This window comes from Narcine bancroftii, chromosome 1, assembly GCF_036971445.1.
Source record: "Narcine bancroftii isolate sNarBan1 chromosome 1, sNarBan1.hap1, whole genome shotgun sequence".
Taxonomy (NCBI): Eukaryota; Metazoa; Chordata; class Chondrichthyes; order Torpediniformes; family Narcinidae; genus Narcine; species Narcine bancroftii.
Window position 1 is genome coordinate 316,274,087 of NC_091469.1, and position 22,599 is coordinate 316,296,685.

Consider the following 22,599-nt stretch of genomic DNA (forward strand, 5'->3'; position numbering starts at 1 on the left):
CAACAGCTATGCATCCAATTTCGATGGCATCTCATTTGCTAACACACTATTAAACAGGCTTCCCACATCCTAATGTTTTGGAGGAGGGGGGAAAACTTAAATTCTGTTATGGATCCGGTTCTAGACCGATTTAATCCCTGGGGCACTTTATGATCTGCCAAGGCCAGGTTATTTTCTGACTTTGGGCTAAAAAAATGTGCTGATTGACCTTTGAAGATTTCGCAATCCCTCAACAACAACAAAAATTATTTTCCAATATTCACAATTGATATTCTTGGATAGACGATTTCATTTTGGATGGCTCTCTGATCCCATCTGTGGTGTTCTAGGCTTATTCTAGTATTCTAATCACGCACCTTTATTATTTGACCTTCAACTACCCAATCACATTAACCCACTGTGCTGAAGACTTAATTCTCTTCTGCTGGCAGACGCAAAAAAATTTTTGTGAACATACATCAGACTCTATCAGTGATTTCCTCTCTCACAATCAAAGGAGTTAACCACTGATTCCCTACTCTGGGAGACAATTAAGTGTTATTTGAGGGGTCAAATAATCTCATTATTAAATAGAAAACACATTGCCAGGTTCAATGGGTCAATGCTACGCAGGTTGTCCCTCCCTCGAATTATACAAGCTACGTCTTGATTTCCAAGCAGAATTTGACCTTATTTCAACTACACAGGCAGAGCGGTTACTAATGCAACCTTGTGGTTCACATTACGAACACAGGGAAAAGGCAAGCCACCTACGAGTCCACCAACTGAAACATCAGGCTGACATCCCAAACTGGGGCCCCCTTCAATAATATAATATCTGATCCCATGGAAATCAATACTGCCTCTAAATCTTTCTGCTCAACACTCGACAAATCCAAATACTTTTCTGATGGCACCAAAATGAATCAGTTCCTTAAGAACATTACAGCTCCAGTCAATGGCCCGAACCGGGTTAAGGAACTGGATGCCTTATCCACTTTGGATGAGATTACACTGTCAATTAAAGCAATGCAATCTCCATTTCCAACAGAGTTTTAAGAAGTTTAATGATAAATGAGCTCCATTATTACTATCAGTGTTTAATGAAGCACAGGAGCGAGGAGTTTTACCAACTTATTCAAGCCAAATATCAATAATCTTGCTCCTAAAGACAAGAATCCCATGTCTGGTTTCTTACTTATCTCTACAGGCCTTTATCTCTGCTTAATCCTAATGTCAAAGTGTTAGCCAAGGTCATAGCATCTCGAATAGAAGGAATGTTACCAAAGATCATATCTGAAGTGCAGAACAGTGACACTCATCGTTTCAACATTCGTACATGTACTCTTACTCTCAACAAAGTCTCCGAAAGTTGTAATTTTGCTGGATGCTGCAAAGGCCTTTGATAGGGTAGAGTGGATGTGGCCTTTTTGCAGTATTAAAGAAATTGGATTTGGTAACAAGTTTCAGATTTATTGTCAGAGTACATAGATGACATCCCCTACAACCCTGAGATTCCTTTTCTGCAGGGGAAGCAGAATTACAACTTATTGGAAGTGCAAAAAACTGTACACAGCGTAAACATTTAAACAAGAATCTCAAACAGATAATGAATGTACACAAACTGACTGTGCAATACAGAGAGAGCAAAGAAAATCAATAAAGCAAACAAAAAATACCCCTTTTACACTGCCGTTGATAGACAGGAATCAACTGCCTTTTAACTGCTTCACTTACCTATGTGAATGCATCGAACGTGGGAAGGGTGGGTGGGTAGGGGGGTCCACTTTCATCCTGGTAATTACCTGGCAAGGTAGGTAGTATCAGAGCCAATGCGTTTCACTTCAGATCCTGACCAGACTTTTCTTGGTTCAGTGTAATCAATCTATCTGGCTTTAAACACAGATTGTTCACATGCCAAATAAGTGGGATCTCTGTGTAAAAGGGGTATAAGAGTCCTTAAATGAGTCCCTGATTGAGTTTGTTGTTGAGGAGTCTGATGGTGGAGGGGTGGCAGCTGTTCCTGAACCTGATGGTGTGAGTCTTGTGGCACCTGGACCTCTTTCCTGATGGCAGCAGCGAGAACAGAGCATGTGCTGGGTGGTGTGGATCCTTGATGATTGCTGCTGCTCTCCGACGGCATCATTCCCTGTAAGTGTTCTCGATGGTGGGAGGGTTTTGCCTGTGATGTCCTGGGCTGCATCCACTACCTTTTGGAGGGTATTGGTGTTCCCACATGAGACCATGATGCAGCCAGTCAGCACTTTTCTCCACACCTCTGTAGAAATTTGCCAGGATTTCTGGTGTCATACCAAACCTCCGCAAGCTCCTGAGAAAGTAGAAGCACTGACATGCTTTCTCCACGATGCCATTAGTGTGTTGGGTCCAGGAAAGATCCTCTGAGATAGTGACTCCCAAGAACGCAAATGTGTTCACGCTCTCCACCTCTGATCCCTCAATGATCACTGGATAGTACAACTCGGGGTTTCCTTTCTTGAAGTCAAAAATCAGCTCCTTGTTGTTGGTGCACCATTCAGCCAAGTTTTCATTCTCCATCCTGTATGCTGAGTCAACCCCTTCCTTTAAACACCCCACTATCGTGGTATCGTCAGCAAATTTGTAGATGGTGTTATTGTCGTACTAAGCCACACAGTCATAGGTGTAAAATGAGTAGAGCAGGAGGCTAAGAACGCAGCCCTGTGGTGCTCCGGTACTGATGGAGATTGTGGAGGAGATGTTCTTACCAATCCTCACTGATTGTGGTCTGGCGGTGAGGAAACCCAGGGTCCAGTTACACAGTGGAGTGCTCCTCTCCTGGATTCGCCTTCTATACACAACAGCACAACCATCAGTTCACACAAACAATACTCACTCTGACGATTTTGCATTAGAACATGGTACCCAACAAAGGTCCCCTAATCTCCTCTTATTTTTGCCATTGCAATTGAACCATTATTAATTATGTCACAATCTTCCCCTACCGTTAAAGGCATCATCTGAAATAGACTTTAAAAGCGAAGTTCATTGTATACTGTTTGTAACAGACCCACAGAGTAGCACTCCCTCCATTCTACCCATTCTGGAGGATCTCAGCTCATTTTCAGGTTATAAATTCAAATGGGTGATTGTTACCCCATCGACAGAACAGCTCTATAACTTAACCAATCAGACTTGTCTTTTCCATTTAATCAATCAAGTTTCAAGTGCCTCGGTGTAAACATCACATGCACATTCCTCAATCTCTTATCGACAAGGCAAAATCAGATTTTCAGAGAAGGAGCAGTTTGGGCAGAATAAATGTAGTCAAAATGAACTATCACCAAGATTCCTTTACTTGTTTCAAACCATTCCCTTATTCCAAAATATTTTTTTCACCTCACTCGATAAAATCATTTCCTCCTTTATTTGGTATCTCCAAGGGTCCGAAAAGCATCATGGCAAAACTGCAAGATTAGTGGCAGACTGGCTCTTCCCAATTCAACTCCTGGGCAGCACATATACACAAACTAAATTACAGGGGAGCTCTCCTGGCGTAAACTGGAAGAACCATCTTGTAAATCATCGACTTCAGCAACCATGGTATATTCCACTAAACCCACTAACCACATTGATAGCCCATTGCTGCTCAATACGGTAAAAAGTTCACACCAGATTAGACCGCAGAAAGTGGGCAGCAGCACCAGTTCAGAGTCCCTTAAATAATAATCACTTATTTACACCTTCACTCACTGATTATTTTTTTTATTCGTGGCCAACTAAAAGTATCAAATGTTTTCAAGATCTTTATGGGTTTTACAGTTTCACCTCTCGATCACACTTACTTCATAACTTTCAGATATTTCTCCTTTCATTTCCACAAGTTGTTCCTTCATTATAGAAAACCCCTGGCTTATTTGTAAAGCAAGTTCAGCATTTGATGGTGATTCTAACTGGGGGGAGCCAGGCAGTAATTTATCAGCCTGGTTCACCCTGGGCCTACCCTGATACAATGCAGTTTCTTCTTCAGTGAGATATTGTTCCTCCTCTTTCACCTCGATGACGTCCTCTTCCTCCTCTGTCAGGGAGTCAGCTGTTGCAGCCCTACTGCGGGTGCAAATGCCACTCCTCCCCAGCTCAGGTTTACTGGGCCGGTGGAGGTCGGGTTGCCCCACAGCTTGGACCTTCTCGGGCATTGTGTGCATGCAGTTGTCCATCTTGTCCTAAAGTCGACGGTCGTTGCTCACCGGAGCCATCTCGCGCGTCAGAATGCAAGGTCAGTGTCGGTGTAGAAAAGACATTACCCACAGACTGCCGTTGGGATCATGGGTGCAGAGAAATGGAGTCCCCAGGCTTCGATGTTGTTGCAGATTTTATAACAGTTTTCTTTATTGCTTGACCTTTCACTTTCATCATTGTTAGCATTTTGAGTCTTCAATTATGTTATCTGTGATTTTTAAAAAATATTTTAAGCACTTTGATACAGGTTTTTAGAAATTCTGTCAAGAGGGGGTGTTTTCCATGTCTTCTCCCTTACGCCATCAGGCCACACGCCCACTTCGTAACTTTCAGATTCGAAATTTTATCTCAAAGTCTTTCCCAAAATTCCCTCAGTTACCTGCCAAACAGCCTTGTGAAGGTCTAATCTCAGCGAATCCAGGAGTGAGAGGGACAATTTCAAAAATTTATAGTTTTATTTTGTCAATTAAAAGTCAATCACTTTCCACAATGAACACAAAAGGGGAACAAGAATTGGGAATAGAATTGGAGGAGAAGCTGTGGGACAAGGTTATTGAGAGGATTCGTTCCACCACCTCCTGCATTTGCTCAAGACTCATTCAGTCCAAGGTGCTGCACAATCCAGACTGTCAATCATTTACCCTGAAATGTAGTCGATGGAACGACTTCCCTTTCCACCTCACCTGTTTCATCCATGCCCCAAAATACAAGGTTCTAGAGAAAAGTTTTCAACACACTATCCAAAGTATTTAAAGTCAATTTGTAACCCTGCCTGTTGTCTGCACAATTTGGAATCTCCACTAACTCCCTAAATTCCCTGCAGAAAGACACAATAGCATTGACATCCCTATTAACCAAGCGTCTAATCTTGTTACACTGGAAGTCTGATAGGGATCCTTCTATTACACAATGGTTTAAGAATATCAGTTTCTTTATTAAACTGGAGAGAATTATATGCGCATTAAGAGGGTCCACCAGAAACTTATTCTGCAAACTGCAACTCTTTTTGCATTTTTTTCTCCAAATTATGAGGTGCTTATGGTGTAAAAGACCAACTGTGAAACAGTTATACCTGTATAGTCAGTAACATATTGATGATATTGTCAGCAATTGCCAGCGTAGTCAGGGGGTGGGGTGTCCGGGCGTGTATGACTGTATAATAAATATATTTTTATGTAACACGCACACACCAACTACTCCGATTATCCAAAATCAGATTCTCCAAAATCCTAATTTATCCAAAAAAAATTTCTTCTTTACCTTCCCCTATTGTCTTTTCTCCCCAACTCTCCCTTTCAAACTGTGCGACGCCACGTCCCAGCCGCAAGCGGCTGGAAGAATCCCTTGTCCTGGCATCATCAAGGAAAGCGGCCTCCCAGGAATAGTGAGGGCCTCGGGCTCCCGGCAGTAGCAGGGCCTCCGTGAGGAGGTGTCGATGAACGGGGTCGGCCAGCAATTTTTGAATTAAAAATTATTTTACTGCTTAAAAAGCCTTCCCTTGTTGTTTAAACATTGATACAAGTGATTTGCTGTTGCTACTGGGCTGTTTTTAATCCTGAAAAATATTTATCCAATAGGATAAATCATTTAGGATAATCGAGGGAGAGGGAGGTAATATACAGTAATGAAATGGGTACATATGGTGGAACTGAAAAATCTGATTGGGAGTTGATCCTGATTGGGAGTTGATCCACATTTGCTCCTGAGTGTAACTCTTAATTGTGGATGGAATTATTCAGTTTATCAGCCATCCTAAGTGTTGTTTGGGGAAAGATTGGAGCCTCGATTATCTCACCTGTGCTGCTCACGTTTTATTCAAAGCCCCTTTGCTTGTACGGTTACAGATGGTGTTGGGATTGGTCGTGGAAGTTCCCAGAACATAAACAACACTAAAACCCAGCATCTTCCAGAATTTCTCACTCCTTGTTCAGTACTTTCCTGTCTTGGGCCAATACTCCATAGCTAGACACTTTCCATCCACTGTTAGCCATTCTCAAAGGTTCTGCTTCCAGTCTTCTCTCCTGAGATTCGAGCAAGGAAACCAATCCTGGCAAAAGTTTCAGACCAGCTGAAGAACACACAGGTTTGTTGGTGACACAAAGAGAGGAACCCATGCAGGTTGTGGGCTGCTGGCAACTGCTGTCAGGGGACCCGCACAAGGCTGCGGACTGCTGGAGACTGGATGAGGGGTATTAGAACCGGGATACAAGAGGGCGCTGAAGGGTTCCTGACTGTGTCGGAGGTTCGGATCTGGAGTTTGGGTTGCCAATGGTTTGAACTGGAGCCTGTGCAGCTGCAGAAGCACTGGAGGTGAATCCTTGGACACTCAGCGACTCTGGGGGACTCGCTTTTGCTTGTCTGAGTGCAAGAGGGACTGGGCAATTTCTGGTGATGTGTATCCTTGTCTGCCTAATGGTAGACTAAAATAAATCTTCTGTAACATTACATTTTCTGTTTTATTCCATGTCAATAAAATAATCTTGAAAAAAGCATGAAGGGGGTCTGAGAGCGGAAGGTGCAGGTTTCAGATGTGACTAAACGAAACATAATGTCCATCCTCAGATAAATAACAGGGTGGTTCACCCACCCATTCTCGTTAGGCTGAAGAGTTTGAAAACACAAACCTTCAGTTTCTTTCCTGTTGTTTTCAGACTCAAACTGACTTCTGATTTTGGCGCCTTGTTTAACTGCACTTTTTAAACCTATATCTTGCACTTTTGCTTTATTGTAACACGATCCCTGTACCTGTATCTCAATGCAGTGCCAGCCACCCGGGTCTCTAAGGGGTTTGCACGTTCTCCCTATGGCAGCTTCGGTTTCCTCCCACCCTTCCAAAACATACGGGGATTGTAAATTAATTGGTGTATTTGGGGAGCAAGGGCCAGAAGGGTCTGTTGTGGTGCTGATTGTCTAAATGTTTCTAAAAAATTAACTTTAGAGCTGACCATAAACAACTCACTTCAACCTTCCCATTCTACTCAAAGACCAGGAGTGCTCTCCAAGACATTGATTATCCCCCAATGATATTAGGGATGTCAAACTGTCATGAGGAGAAAAAAATCAGTCAATGCATTTAGTTTTCTCACTGGATAATGATCACCTCCACTGCCAAGAATTTAATTTTTAAAATGTAGACATACACCATAGTTTCAGGCCATTTCAGCCCGCACCGGCCAATTTACACCCCATTAACCTACACCGGTACACTTTTGAACAGTGGGAGGAAACCGGAGCCCCTGGAGAAAACCCACGCAGACACGTACAAACTCCTCACAGACAGCCCGGGATTTGAATCCCAGTCCTGTCCCAATCACTGGCGCTGTAAAGGCATTGCACCAACCGTGCTGCCTGTAGAAAGGCAGCAGGTGGAAAGCAATACTGCCCCTTGATCTAGATAGCATATTTGAATTGGCAGAAAGGACCATCACTCTGTAATCAGAAGCAGGTCTCATTTCTGGAACTCTCTCCCATACATAAAGAGCATCTTTAACAAACAAAAATAATCTTCAGAATATGACTACAATGGTTCAAACAAAAAAAATGACCAAGCCACCTCCTTGCAGAAGGCGAGGGGGCGACTAATACACAACAGACTTGCCTATCACACCAACATCCTGGGAACAAATCATTTTCTTTTAAAAAGACAAACAAGTTGGAAACAAGCAGAATCCACAAGAGTCCATCAACGCGTAACCAAAACAAAACGAGCTCAGAAAAGCAACGTACCCTTTGGGAATTTGTCCGTGCCCCTGGTTGCAGAGGCCAGTGCCTGGAGTGGCCTCACTTTGAAAAGAGGACTAAAGCTGATGCCCAAGACAAAAAAAAAATCAGGGAAAAAAAGTACTTGTTCCTCTCTAGAAATCCATCACAGCTCTAGGGAGAAGTATGGAATCATGCCCTTTAATTGCCTTGTTTGGTTTTTCTCGTGAACTGGATACACCTGTGCCTGCTACTCAGGAGAAAGTTTCAGCGTTTTATCATGTTGATGGCCACACAAGCAATTTTAATGAAATGGAAAGATGACTCTTCACCTACTCATACCCAGTTAATCAAGCTTAGAGAAAATTAGATATGACATTAAAGATAGAAGTTTCATTTTGACAAGATGTGGGGCCCATTCATAGATTACTCTCATGACTGGAAGATTTAAGAAGCTTGGATACTCCGGCGATTCTCTGTCTAGTATCTGAAGGTCGCTATTTGATCCATATCTTCACATCCTTTCCTGCAAGGAAACCTTGATTCAAGGGAGGGGTCAATTACATTTAGATTTAGTGTTTTTTTTTCTTTTTATTCCTTTCTTTAAGATTTAAAAAAATATATTTTATTTATAACAGAAAAAAGTAATAACCACAGTTACTTAACTAAAATATTAACAGTTTGTCAAAATTTAAACATGGCTACAGAAATATAAACAAAAACTACAGAAAATCCAGGCCCCCTCCAACCCTAACATTATACCCTCCTATTTCTAAACCCCCTACCCCCCCAACAAAGAAAAGAATAGCAAAAGAGAAGAAATAGATATGGGGAACACCCAGCGTCAGTCATTTACTGGATAAGGAGATCCAGCGGCACTCAAGGCCAGTCTTAAATTTTCAAATTAAAATAGTCCAAATGCTTTGAAATACATAATATTTATCCAAGAAATTATAAATTATCTTCTCCATTGGTATACATGATCTTATTTCCAAATGCCATCTTCGTAAATTAAGCTCCATCTGATCTTTCATGAAATCGCTATACATTTCCTCCCCACTGCTAAAGCTAATCTCAAAAACGCCATTTGAAATTTATCTAATTTATCTGTCAAAGCCCATTTCACTAACCTCTCCAATTAAAAAGATCTTTGGATCTAAAGAAAATGTTATTTTTAAAATGTTTTGTAAACAATTTCTCAATCTAGACCAAAACCCCCTAACTTTATCACAAGACCATTATAAGTGCCTTTTTCATCATTGCACTGAAAACAGCAAACTGAAGCACTCAGTTTATATCTTTTCAAACGATCTGGGGTCAAATATAATTGGTGTATAAAATTATGTCACCAGTCTGTACCTAACATTTACTAACTTTGTCATAGTACCTCTACAAATATTTCTCCAACGATCATTTTCAAATTGAACTCCCAAGTCCTTTATTTTTAAAGATTAACTTGTTAATATGGGTTTAATGATGGTTGTCATCGATCATATCATTAGACAGAATCTACCCTTTGTTTAGACCAAAGGATCATCTAGTTTACAGTTTCTATGCACAATTATTTTAAGAAATATTGTTAAACGGATAGGTTTTTGATTTACATTAATATTAATATATACATAATAGGGCCTGTTATTTGTTATATTAGAAGACGTAGGATTTACATGTTAAACTCAATAAAATATATATTTCAAATAGAAAACTAAGAAGTTCAACAGCCACAGATTGTTTATGCTCCGCTTAACAAACATTTGAAAATGCATCACAAGAGCCCAATCAAATCAAAAAATTGACACTCATAGGAGATGTACTTCCATTGAGCAAAAGCTTGGCCAAAAGGTTTACTGTTTGAGAGTGTCATCGGAGGATGAAAGAAAGAATGGAGGGCAGAGAGGATTAAGAAAGGAATCGTTCAACTGACAGCCTTTACAGCGATTAGCAGCCAACTCAGGGATCACCAGGAATGCAGAAAAGCAGAAATACAAAGGAAATACAAAGGCAGTAACAGAGAAAGGGGAGAAGGAATCACCAGAGAGACATGAGAACAAGACAGAATTTTAAAATTGACAAGTTTACTGTTGGAACATTAGACACAAAGGCTAATGTTGATTATCCCTACTCAGTTGCATATGCGATCTCTTAGAACACCTTCCAATAATTTATCTACTACTGATGTCAGGCTCACTGGCCTATAATTTGCCGGAGCCTGTTTTAAACAACAGAACAACGTGAGCTACCCTCCAATCCTCTGGAATCACATCCATGACTAAGGACATTTTAAATATTTCTGCCAGAGCCCCTGCTATTTCTACACTTGCCTCCCCCAAGGTCTGAGGGAATATCTTGTCAGGCCCTGAGGATTTATCCACCCTTACTTGCTTTAAGACAGCAAGCACCTCCTCCCCTTTAATTTGTGTACATCATGACCTCGCTGCTTGTTTTCCTTACTTCCTATGACTCTGTGCCCTTTTCCTGAGTGAATACTGAAGATCAAAACCCATTTAAGATCTTCCCCCATCTCATTTGGCTTCATCCAAAGCCGACCACTCTGATCTTCAAGGGGACCAATTTTGTCCCTTATGATCCTTTTGCTCTTGATATACCTGCAGAAACCCTTAGGGTTTTCCTTCACATTGTCTGCCAAAGCAGCCTCATTTTTTAAAGCCTTCCTAATTTACTTGAGGTTCTTCTTACAATTTTTTAAATACACCCCAAGTACCTCATTTGCTCCATATTGCCTATAACTGTGATACACCTCTCTCTTCTTCTGAGCCAGATCCTCAATCTCCCTCAAAAACCAAAGTTCCCTATGCCTGTTAACCTTGCCTTTAATCATGACAGGAACATACAAACTCTGTACTCTCAAAATTTCACCTTTATTCTCGAGTTCAGTCATGTAGAGAATACGAGGTATAGCATACGTCATGCAGTTTGCTGTTTTGAGGTACCATTATTGTGCATTACAGGTACAAATTACCTTTCTGTAAATACACCATTTAAAAATAAATAAATAAATTGGTGTGAAAGAAACCAAGTAACGTGGTGTCTATAAATTCACTGTCCATCCAGTAACTCCATATGGCTGGAAGGAGTTGGTATGTTCTCCCTGTGTCTGCATGGATTTTTCCTTGGGACTCCAGTTTCCTCCCACCCTTCAAAACGTACTGGGGGATGTAGATTAATTGGGTGGACGGGCTGAAATGGTCTGTTACAGTGCTGTATGTCTAAATTCAATATTTTTTAAAAATTATTTAATTTACTTTTTTTTAAAATTCAATTTAAATTTAAGTGGAGGAGAGCAGTATTTGAGTTGGCTCCTGAAGCCTCCATTTCCTGCGCTGGTATCACACAGACGTCCAGTGTAAACAGCACCAGAAGAACCACCCACCCACTGACCCGGTCAAGACCTTCGTGCTTTACCTCTTCCAACATCCACAGGTTCCACAGAAAAGGATCAGACACACCACTGTCTGATAGTCAGGTTAAAGAAGGCATCCTGAGCTCTCCTGTAATGTGTATAAAGCTTGCATTGTTCTGATACATCAGACGTGCACCCCCCACCCCCCACCAAATTTGAATATAAAATGGTAGGATCATTGAACTACTGAGTTCCAAATTTATAATCCTTAGAATCCGACCAGTTTCCAAAACAAAACCATTGAAAGCTCTAAGGACTTTCATGACCACCCATTATGGCTGAAAATCTGCTGCATTGAACGATTTCGGCTCCAGCTCAATCAAATTCTGCCCAGCAATTTTTATCCAGCCAGGAAGCAACACAACATCAGAATCAACTCTGGATACACATCAACAGCCTTTGGATATATGAGAAAGAACAAGCGGTACAAATATAGGAACACAAGTAGGACATTCAGTCCCTTGAGACCCACTTCAAGCATTAATCAGGTAGAAGCTAATCTGTACCCATTCTTTTCATGTCTTTGATCTCCGTAGTTGAATCTAATTAAAAAATGCTTGTCTGACCAACAGCACCATGGGGGAGGCCCAGATTGTCATGGCCCTTGCATGTAGTAGTTTACCAAATTCATTCCTGAATAATCTTATTCTGATATTATGCTTTTGCTCTCATGTTCCAGACGCCTAAAAAATGGAAATACTTGCTATTGTCTGTGTTCCGTTGAATCTGTTATTTTAAACATCCAGATTACTGCTCAGAATTAGGATTTATTGTCATGAACAAGACATGAAACCCGGTATTTTTGCAGCAGCGTCTTAGTGTAAACATTCAGATTATAACCATCTTACAACATTACTATAAAGAGTTAAAATAATAGTGCACGAAAAGTAAGGCAGTGTCTTTGGTTCATTGATCATTCAGGAATCTGATGGCAGCAGGGAAGAAGCTGTCCTTGTGCTGATGAGTGCTCGTCTTTAGGCTCCTGTACCTTTTTCCTGTTGGTAGCAGAGTGAAGAGGGCATGTCCTGGATGGTGGGGGTCTTTGAGGATAGAGGCTGCTTTTTTAAGACACCGCCTCATGTAGATGTCCTCGATGGAGTGAAGTCTGGTGCCTGTGATGTCGCAGGCCACAAGTTAACAACCCACTGGAGTTTATTCTTATCCTGAGAGTTGGCACCTCCATACCAGGCAATGATGCAACTAGCCAGAATGCTCTCCGCGGTTCACCTGTAGAAGTTAACAAGAGTCTTCGGTGACATAACGAATCTCTTCAGACAGCTCACAAAGTACAGCCGCTGGCAAGCCTTCTCTGTGATGGTGCACACTAAATCAACCAAGACTCTCATATTCATGAAACAATATTTATTTATTTGTATACATGAATATATCCTGCATATGTATTGTTTGTATGTGTCTTTTGTCCGGTTGTGTGTCTGCATGTTTTGCACCAAGGACCAGTGAATGCTGTTTCGTCAGGTTGCACAGATGCAATCAGATGTCAATAAAATTTACTAGATCAGCCCTCAACCTTCAAATGCAGGAAACTAAAATGTATGCAGCCCATCACAAAGATATAAACTCTTTGGTAATGAAAAAAAACTTCAAAGTGCAATAATCAACACATTAAAAAACAAGCAACTTACACTGAGGTGGATTCCTGGGAAATAATGTCAAGTGACGATAAGATGCTATAGGGCAGCTTCACACTGAGAATGTTGAATTGAGAAAATTAACTTAGCAGCACCTTTAACTTCTCGGCAGAAGTTTATGGATTGTAATTGCAATGTCGCCTGACACATGAAGGATGCTTGAAGCAAGTTTTGGATAATTTTCAACCAGAGGTGATCGGGTATTGGGCAGAATGTGGACGAGGTAGAAAAGCAGGTGGAGGGAGAGATTCCTGAATGATCAATGAATCAAAGACTCTGCCTTACTTTTCGTGCACTATTATTTTTACTCTTTCTAGTAATGTTGTAAGATGGTTATAATATGAATGTTTGCTCTGCGCTGCTTCTGGAAAACACCAAACTTCATTACTTGTTCATGACAATAAATCCTGATTCTAATGAAGGAGACAGTCATCCACTTCAGGAGAAGTGGCAGTGTTCACACTCTGGTCCATATTAATGAGGTTCAAGTTCTTGGGAATAAACATCTCCACTGACCTGACCTGGGACAAACGCACTGATGTGCCAATCAAAACAGTATGTGACAACCCCTTGGCTTTACCAGAAGATGAAAGAATCTCAGCATCTCGCCCTTGCCTGCAACTAGTCTACAGACGCACCATCAACAGCACAGTGTGGGCACTGCTTTGCTCAAGACTGGAAGTTACAGAGGGCGAGGAATGCAGCTTCAACCATAATGGAAACGTCCTCCCCTCCACAAAGTCCAGATCTCCCACTGCCTAGGAAAGGCAGACAACATATCAAAAGGCCCATCTTGCCCTGGGCACACGCTCTCCTTCCTCCCCTCAGAGAAGAGGCTCGAGTGCGTGAAAGCACACACCACCTGGCTTAAGGACAGCTTCTCCCCTGTCGCCATCAGGTTTCTGAATGTGCCCCACAACAGTGATCTCATGCTGCCCTTTCTTTTGCCATTTGATCTTCCTTTAATTCATCTCCAACATCGAAGTACTCGAGATGGCAGAGGTCGACAGCATTGAATCCACGCTGCTGAAGATCAAACTGCGCTGGGTAGGTCACGTCTCCAGAATGGAGGACCATCGCCTTCCCAAGATCGTGTTATATGGCGAGCTCTCCACTGGCCACCGAGACAGAGGTGCACCAAAGAAGAGGTACAAGGACTGCCTAAAGAAAGCTCTTGGTGCCTGCCACATTGACCATCGCCAGTGGGCTGATATCGCCTCAAACCGAGCATCTTGGCGCCTCACAGTTCGGCGGGCAGCAACCTCCTTTGAAGAAGACCGCAGAGCCCACCTCACTGTCAAAAGACAAAGGAGGAAAATCCCAACACCCAACCCCAACCAACCAATTTTCCCTTGCAACCGTGTCTGCCTGTCCTGTATCGGACTTGTCAGCCACAAACGAGCCTGCAGCTGACGTGGACATTACCCATCCATAAATCTTCGTCCGCGAAGCCAAGCCAAAGAAAGAAAGAGTTCAAAGTTCAGGTTTATTGCTGGAGTACCTACATGACATCACATGCAACACCAAGATTCCTAAACTTGCAGGTCAAGCAGAATTTCTACTTATCCGTAACTAACTGTACACCGCACTCAAGAAAATGGTATGTTTACAAAAGAGAGAAATGTAAACAAACTTACTGTGCAATACAAAAACTATTAAATAACATGCAAAGTAAGGGTCCTTAAATCAGCCCCTGATCCAGTTTGTGGTTAAGGATTCTGATGGTGGAGGGGTAGCAACTGTTCCTGAACCTACTGGTTCAAGTCTTGTGGCCCCTCTACCTCTTTCCTGATGGCAGCAATGAGAACAGAATGTGCTCTTTACATGACTCTTTCAATGTTACAGATAACCTGTTCAGTCTGCAGTAGGTTTGTGGATGATTCGAAGGTTGGAGGAGTTGTGGATGGAGCTGAGGGTTGTCAAAGGTTACAAGAAGATTATAGACACGATGCAGAGATGGGCAGAAAAGTGGCAGATGGATTTCAATGGTGATGCCTTTTGTAAGGACTAACCAGAAGACTGAGAACAGGGTTAATGGTCGGTTACTTAGGAGTGTGGATGAACAGTGGGATCTTGGGGTTCAAATCCATACATCCCTCAGGGTTGTCGAACAGGTTGATAGGATAGTGGAGAAGGCCGAGGGCATGCTGGGCTTCATTAATAGGGGGATTGAATTCAGGAATAGAGAGGTCATGCTGCAACTCCACTAATCTCTGGTGCGACCATACTTATAGCCCTGGTCACCTCATGACATGAAAGATGTGGAAGCTATGGAGAGGGTGCAGAGATTTACTAGGATGTTGCAGGGATTGGAAAATAAGTCTTATGAGGCAAGGTTAGCAGCGCTGAGACTTTTCTCTTTGGAGCGTAGAAGGATGAGAGGAGACTTGATAGAGTCTACAAGATTAGGGTGGTGTTGCCAGCACCTGTTTCCCAGGGCAGGATCAGCAAACACCAGAGGACACATGTACAAAGTTAAGGGGAGACATCAGGGGTAAGTTTTTTTTTAAAAACACAAATTGAGTTGTGGGGATGGTGGTTAAGGCTGAAACATTGGGGGGCATTTAAGAGGCTCTTAGACAAGCACACGGATGGAAGAAAAAGAGGGTTATGGGTTAGGGAGGGTTTAGTACTTTTGTTTTTAAAAATAAATATATGGGTCAGCCAAACATCGAGGGGTGAAGGGCCTGTACTGTGCTATAGTGTTCTATGCAAAAGAATCTCACTGCACTTGGTATTTTGTGACATACAAGGTTAAATCTTATTCACCAACTTTATCGACAAGCTTGGAAATGAAACCATCAAGAATCAATGACAAGACAGATTACAGGAAAGAAAGAAAGAGCCTCATGGCAATGGTTTCAGGTCAGGAAACCCTCCTTCAATGTCAACACAATGAAGGAAGTGGTCATCGACTTCTGGAACCAGGGGAAGCACATGCCCCATCTGAATCACCGGTGCCAAGCTGCAGATGGTAGCATGCTTTTTTTTGTTAACTTTTTATTTATTGCACTATGAACCATATCAACAACAATATGTACATATGTTCTTTATTAAATATACACTGACTTTTTTTTGATCGTAGCATGCTTCAAGTTACTATCGCTGATCATCCTGTTCTGAACACAATGACACTACAGCCAGGAAAGTGTACCAATGCCTTACTTCCTCAGAATTGGGCCATTTGGCCCATCAGGTTTGCTCCATCACAGCTGATATAATTTCCCCCCTCACTCCATTCACCCACCGACTCCCCATAACCATTGACAACCTTACTCATCAAGACCCCTAACAGTCACCGTTTTAAACATACTCAATGATTTGACCTCCACAGATTTAAGTTTTAATTTAAATTTTAACTTTTTCAAATTTTGAATTCAGACATACAGCACGGTAATGGGCCATTTCGGCCCACGAGCCCACACTGCCCAATTTACATCCCATTAACCAAAATCCCCAGTACGTTTTGAATGGAGAGGGAAACCGGAGCCCCCAGGAAAAACCCACGCAGACATGGGGAGACCGTACAAACTCCTTACAGACAGTGTGGGACTCAAGCCCAGATCAGGTCCCGATCACTGGCGCAATAAAGGCGTTGCACTAACCGCTACGCAAACTGTGCTGCCCTTCGGCTGAAGGGATTTCTCCTCTTGCTGTTACATTCAAAGTTGTCCAGGAGGAACACAATGTTTTTCTCATCTACCTTTCACCTTCTCTTACGAGGGATGAGGCAGAGGTTAATGAGATCAGCTACCACTCCACAGTTCAGAGTTATTGTCAGAGAATATGCATGACATCACCTACAACCCTGAGATTCCTTCTCCTGCAAGCCCAGTGGAAATTTCTACTTATTGGGGGTGCCAAATAAAATTGTACTCCAGAAAAGATGCATATACAAAAGAGAAAAACGTAAAGGGAAATGTAAACAAACTGACTGCACAAAGCAAAAAATAATGTGCAAATTAAGAGTCCTGGAATGAAGTTTACAATCCATTTTAATTCCCTTGCCATTCTCAGTTTTTTTTTTGGTCACAGAGCCCATTTCGCCCAGGAGTCCTTGTCGCCCAAATTACACCCAATTAACCCCACCCCCCTCGCGTTTCAAACAGTGGGAGGAAATGAGACACCGGGCAAAACCCACACAGACACAGGGAGAATGCACAACCTCCTTACAGACAGCACGGGACTCAAATCCCAGTCATGATCGCTGGCGCCGTATAGGTGTTGAGCTCACCGCTTTGCCAACCGAGCCACCCTCGCCTCAGACTTGGTATCAGAGAGAAATTAATGTATGTTGGGCAGGATGACAATATGCTAATGAGGGGAGCTAAACTGGGTGCCAGGAGGCTTCCAAGGAGAACAGTTATTAAAACTGACCTGAAGGCTTATTCAATATTGCAAACATTAGATTTAGTCTTTTTCCATTTTTCAGCATCTAAAATTCAATATGCCATCTAAATTACACACTTTGACAATCCAGATATAATCAAATACCATGCAGATTAATAACAGAGCATCTTCAGAATGCTGGGAGCTTTACATCCACTGGCATTTCAACTGGCAGCATGCTGGATCATTACTTTCCTGCTGCAGGGAAGCCCCACCTCAAGGTCAACGTGGATGAGATTTAACACATCATAGTAACAAAATGTATAGTTCAGTTACCCATGGATAGGAATGCTGCAGGTGAACAGGAGCTAATGGCTGCCTGCTATCAAAGGGAGCAGGAGCTCGACAACAGCATTACCTCCATGTCATGCACCATCCAATTTGGTTGTTTGAGCAACTCCCCCGGCTCAAACTCGCCCCTGCCCAACTGCACTCCAAGGAGACATTGGTGATTCAAGATGGCACCTCCTGAAGGGCAACCAGGAACATGCAGGAGGACAGTCCTCAAAACAGCTAAAACATGCAGCAGAACAAGGAAGAGTTGACAGGGGAGAAATGCAGTGCTTGATGTTGGGTGGAAGAAAAGAAATGCCCGTCTCCGTAACAGCTCGACCTTGTACAGAAATGAAGTTTCCACACCCAGTGGCTGATGGAGATTATCGTTGGGAGAGGTTGGAGATGTAAGTGGATACTCCTGCCAGATGGTCCACACAGGTCGTTAGGACATGGCCAGGGACTCCATCCGGTCCGGTTGATTTCCGTAGGTCGACTCTCAAGGAAGGCAAATCTGACATCTGCTATAGTATTCATCGGCTCAGGGCTGACGGTGTATAACATCAACTCACTGAGTGCTTTTAAACTGAAGCACCTGGGTCGCCCTACTGAGGAAAACATGCTGGAAGCACCTTTCAAATCGCAGGGGGAATCAATCCATTAAGTCACCAACCGGGGATCCCGTCCCTACAATGATGCATCATGCACTCACCGGATGTTCGGGTGCTGGCTGCCTGGTGACGCAAGCACTGACATCACAGGAATAAGTGGGTCGGCTATTTTCTGGTTCAAACCGGCCATGGGCGTGATCTAGGAAAGTTTAACTGGGTTCCCTGACAACCTCTGAGGTAGGTCAGGGACATAGTTGGGTTCCAACAGGGTTGATTGGATCAGACCCTTTCAAACTGCTGCGTAACTGGGGTGCTAACTGGGCAAATTGCCCAGTTAACTCTATTTTAACCAACAGCTTGAAAGGGCCTCTGTTCAAAGCAAGCAAAACTGAGCTCACTGGAGTTGGATTCTTGTTGCCTGTGATTCTGCCCAACATCACTTCGTAGCGTTGTGTCTTGCCACAATCAACAGGTGCCTACGAGGGTCATGCACTGAGATATTGCCTCTTGGCCTTGCAGAAGTCATATCAAGATTTCTTTTTTTTATATATAAAAAGATCGGGTCTCCTGACTTGAAAGCCTCGGATTATCACAGAAAAACAGCCAACATTTTAAAAGACCCATTCCACCCCAGTCACACGCCTCCCTCCTATTGGGCAGTCGATCTCCCCCGTCACACCCCTCCCCCCTATTGGGGAGACGATCTCCCCCGTCACACCCCTCCCCCCTATTGGGGAGACGATCTCCCCCGTCACACCCCTCCCCCCTATTGGGGAGACGATCTCCCCTGTCACATCCTTTCCCCCCTATTGGGTAGACGATCTCCCCCATCACACCCCTCCTCCCTATTGGGCAGACGTTCTCCCCCGTCACACCCCTCCTCCCTATTGGGCAGACAATCTCCCCCGTCACACCCCTTCTCTCTATTGGGCAATCTCCTCCGTCACATCCCTCCCTCCTATTGAGCAGACAATCTCCCCCGTCACACCCCTCCCTCCTATTGGGCAGACAATATCCCTAGTCACACCCCTCCTCCCTATTGGGCAGACAATCTCCCCAGTCATACCCCTCCTCCCTATTAGGCAGACATATACAAGTTTAAAAAATACGCACCACCAGATTTTTTTTAAAAATGTCACAATAATTCAAACTTCTAAATCTTACATAAATTCATATATGTATATAGTGAGATTTTTCATTTTCTTCTCATCCCACTCCCTCTCCACCCCCCAAATAACTCAAGAACAGGAGAAAAAGTGTATTCGAGATATTATCTGACTTCTATTAATTCAATGAGTATAACACTTCTCCTCAAGAGTTGGAGGTTTGAATCTGGAGCTCGCTAATAAACTTTATATATATATATAACCTTTGTTGACCTCACCAAAGCCTTCGACACCGTGAGCAGGAAAGGGCTTTGGCAAATACTAGAGCGCATCGGATGTCCCCCAAAGTTCCTCAACATGATTATCCAACTGCACGAAAACCAACAAGGTCGGGTCAGATACAGCAATGAGCTCTCTGAACCCTTCTCCATTAACAATGGCGTGAAGCAAGGCTGTGTTCTCGCACCAACCCTCTTTTCAATCTTCTTCAGCATGATGCTGAACCAAGCCATGAAAGACCCCAACAATGAAGACGCTGTTTACATCCGGTACCGCACGGATGGCAATCTCTTCAATCTGAGGCGCCTGCAAGCTCACACCAAGACACAAGAGAAACTTGTCCGTGAACTACTCTTTGCAGACGATGCCGCTTTAGTTGCCCATTCAGAGCCAGCTCTTCAGCGCTTGACGTCCTGCTTTGCGGAAACTGCCAAAATGTTTGGCCTGGAAGTCAGCCTGAAGAAAACTGAGGTCCTCCATCAGCCAGCTCCCCACCATGATTACCAGCCCCCCCACATCTCCATCGGGCACACAAAACTCAAAACGGTCAACCAGTTTACCTATCTCGGCTGCACCATTTCATCAGATGCAAGGATCGACAATGAGATAGACAACAGACTCGCCAAGGCAAATAGCGCCTTTGGAAGACTACACAAAAGAGTTTGGAAAAACAACCAACTGAAAAACCTCACAAAGATAAGCGTATACAGAGCCGTTGTCATACCCACACTCCTGTTCGGCTCCGAATCATGGGTCCTCTACCGGCACCACCTACGGCTCCTAGAACGCTTCCACCAGCGTTGTCTCCGCTCCATCCTCAACATCCATTGGAGCGCTTACATCCCTAACGTCGAAGTACTCGAGATGGCAGAGGTCGACAGCATCGAGTCCACGCTGCTGAAGATCCAGCTGAGCTGGATGGGTCACGTCTCCAGAATGGAGGACCATCGCCTTCCCAAGATCGTGTTATATGGCGAGCTCTCCACTGGCCACCGTGACAGAGGTGCACCAAAGAAAAGGTACAAGGACTGCCTAAAGAAATCTCTTGGTGCCTGCCACATTGACCACTGCCAGTGGGCTGATAACGCCTCAAACCGTGCATCTTGGCGCCTCACAGTTTGGCGGGCAGCAACCTCCTTTGAAGAAGACCGCAGAGCCCACCTCACTGACAAAAGGCAAAGGAGGAAAAACCCAACACCCAACCCCAACCAACCAATTTTCCCCTGCAACCGCTGCAATCGTGTCTGCCTGTCCCGCATCGGACTTGTCAGCCACAAACGAGCCTGCAGCTGACGTGGACTTTTTACCCCCTCCATAAATCTTCGTCCGCGAAGCCAAGCCAAAGAGATATATATATAGATATATATATATATATCTATATATATATATTCTGTTAAGCAATATAAAAGATAAAGTTTCACAGTTAAAATAGGATAGATTTCAAAAAATATTTATTATGATCACTTTAGCAGCAGCAAAAAAAATGTATAATGATAACTTGGAAAATGGCAACCCCTTTAAAAATACATGGCTGCTATACCGAAGTGAATAATTCTATTCCATTAGAGAAAATTACAAGTAATTTAAGAGGCAATTTAAAAAGTACAAAGTTTATTAGTGATCACGCCACCAGATTTAAGGACAGTTTATTTTCTGGTGGTATCGGACGCTTGAATGCACTTCACGAGTGAAAAATGATCTCTGAAACCTGACCTCATTGCAGCCTTTACCCACACTTCTGTTATTCTACAATCTGCACTTCTAGGTTTCATTTTTGTGCTCCCTGTTATTCTCAAGCATGAATTAATTTGCCTGGACAGCGCACAAAACGTTTTGGATGGGATACGTGACAATAAACTATTCAAGGCCTCTTGGCCTTGCAGAAGTCATATCAAGATTTCTTTTTTTTATATAATTTCCCTTACTCCAAACCAAATACAATTTCCCTTACTCCAAACCAAATTGGTTTTCATGACCAGATCACAGCAATTTTGGCTATTTATATAGAGACCTCATTATTCTAAACATCTTAATAAATTAAGATTTGATAACTATTTTAAAAATTGAGCCTTTCTTTCTGTTATTACAAATATCTATTATTCCAATCGCAGCTTGATTGGTTTTGTGAATTTTAAACTGCCTTCACCCAGAGATTCTTTTTTTGTCTCAGGGATTAGTACTGGGACTATTGTTGTTTGTTGTCTATATCAATGATCTGGATGATAATGTGGGAAATTGGATCAGCAAGTTTGCAGATGACACTAAGATTGGAGGCCTTGTGGACAGCGAGGAAGGGTTTCAAAGCTTGCAGAGGGATCTGGACCAGCTGAAAAAACGGGGTGAAAAATGGCAGATGGAGTTTAATGCAGACAAGTGTGAGGTGTTGCATTTTGGATGGACAAACCAGGAAAGGACGTAAATGGTCGGGCACTGAGGAGTGTGGTAGAACAGAGGCATCTGTGAATACAGATACATAACTCCATGAAAGTGGTGTCACAGGTGGATAGGGATGTAAAGAGAGCTTTTGGCATATTGGCCTTCATAAATCAAAGTATTGAGTACAGGAGTTGGGATGTTATGGTAAAGTTGTATAAGACAATGGTGAGGCCAAATTTGGAGTATTGTGTGCAGTTTTGGTTACCTAACTGCAGGAAAGATAGAAAGAGTGCAGATAAGATTTACTAATATGCTTCCTGGACTTCAGCAACTGAACTACAGGGAAAGGTTAAACAGGTTAAGACTTTATTCCCTGGAGTGTAGAAGAATGAGGGCAGATTTGATAAGATATTTTAAATTATGAGGGGGATAGACAGAGTAAATGTGGATAGGCTTTTCTCATTGAGGTGAGATACAAACCAGAGGATGTGGGTTAAGAGTGAAAGGGGAAAAGTTTAGGGGGAACTTCTTTACACAGGGAGTGGTGGGATTGTGGAATGAACTTCCAGGCGAAGTGGTGAATGTGGGCTCTATTTTACCAT

At 42.9% G+C, this 22,599-nt stretch overlaps 1 protein-coding gene across 8 annotated transcripts in view; it reads right to left on the reverse strand.

Annotated features, from left to right (window-relative positions):
• Window positions 1-22,599, reverse strand: part of LOC138747238 (solute carrier family 12 member 7-like) — a 252,551-nt gene that overhangs the window by 131,267 nt on the left and 98,685 nt on the right. Inside the window, exon 1 of one of the 8 annotated variants that reach the window (XM_069906305.1) lies at window positions 12,303-12,351. The exons of the other annotated variants lie outside the window; for them this stretch is intronic. Coding sequence (XP_069762406.1) covers window positions 12,303-12,336 — 34 coding nt within the window. The 5' untranslated portion in view covers window positions 12,337-12,351. Of the gene's footprint in view, window positions 1-12,302; window positions 12,352-22,599 lie in introns of those variants that run through there. 8 annotated transcript variants of the gene reach the window in all.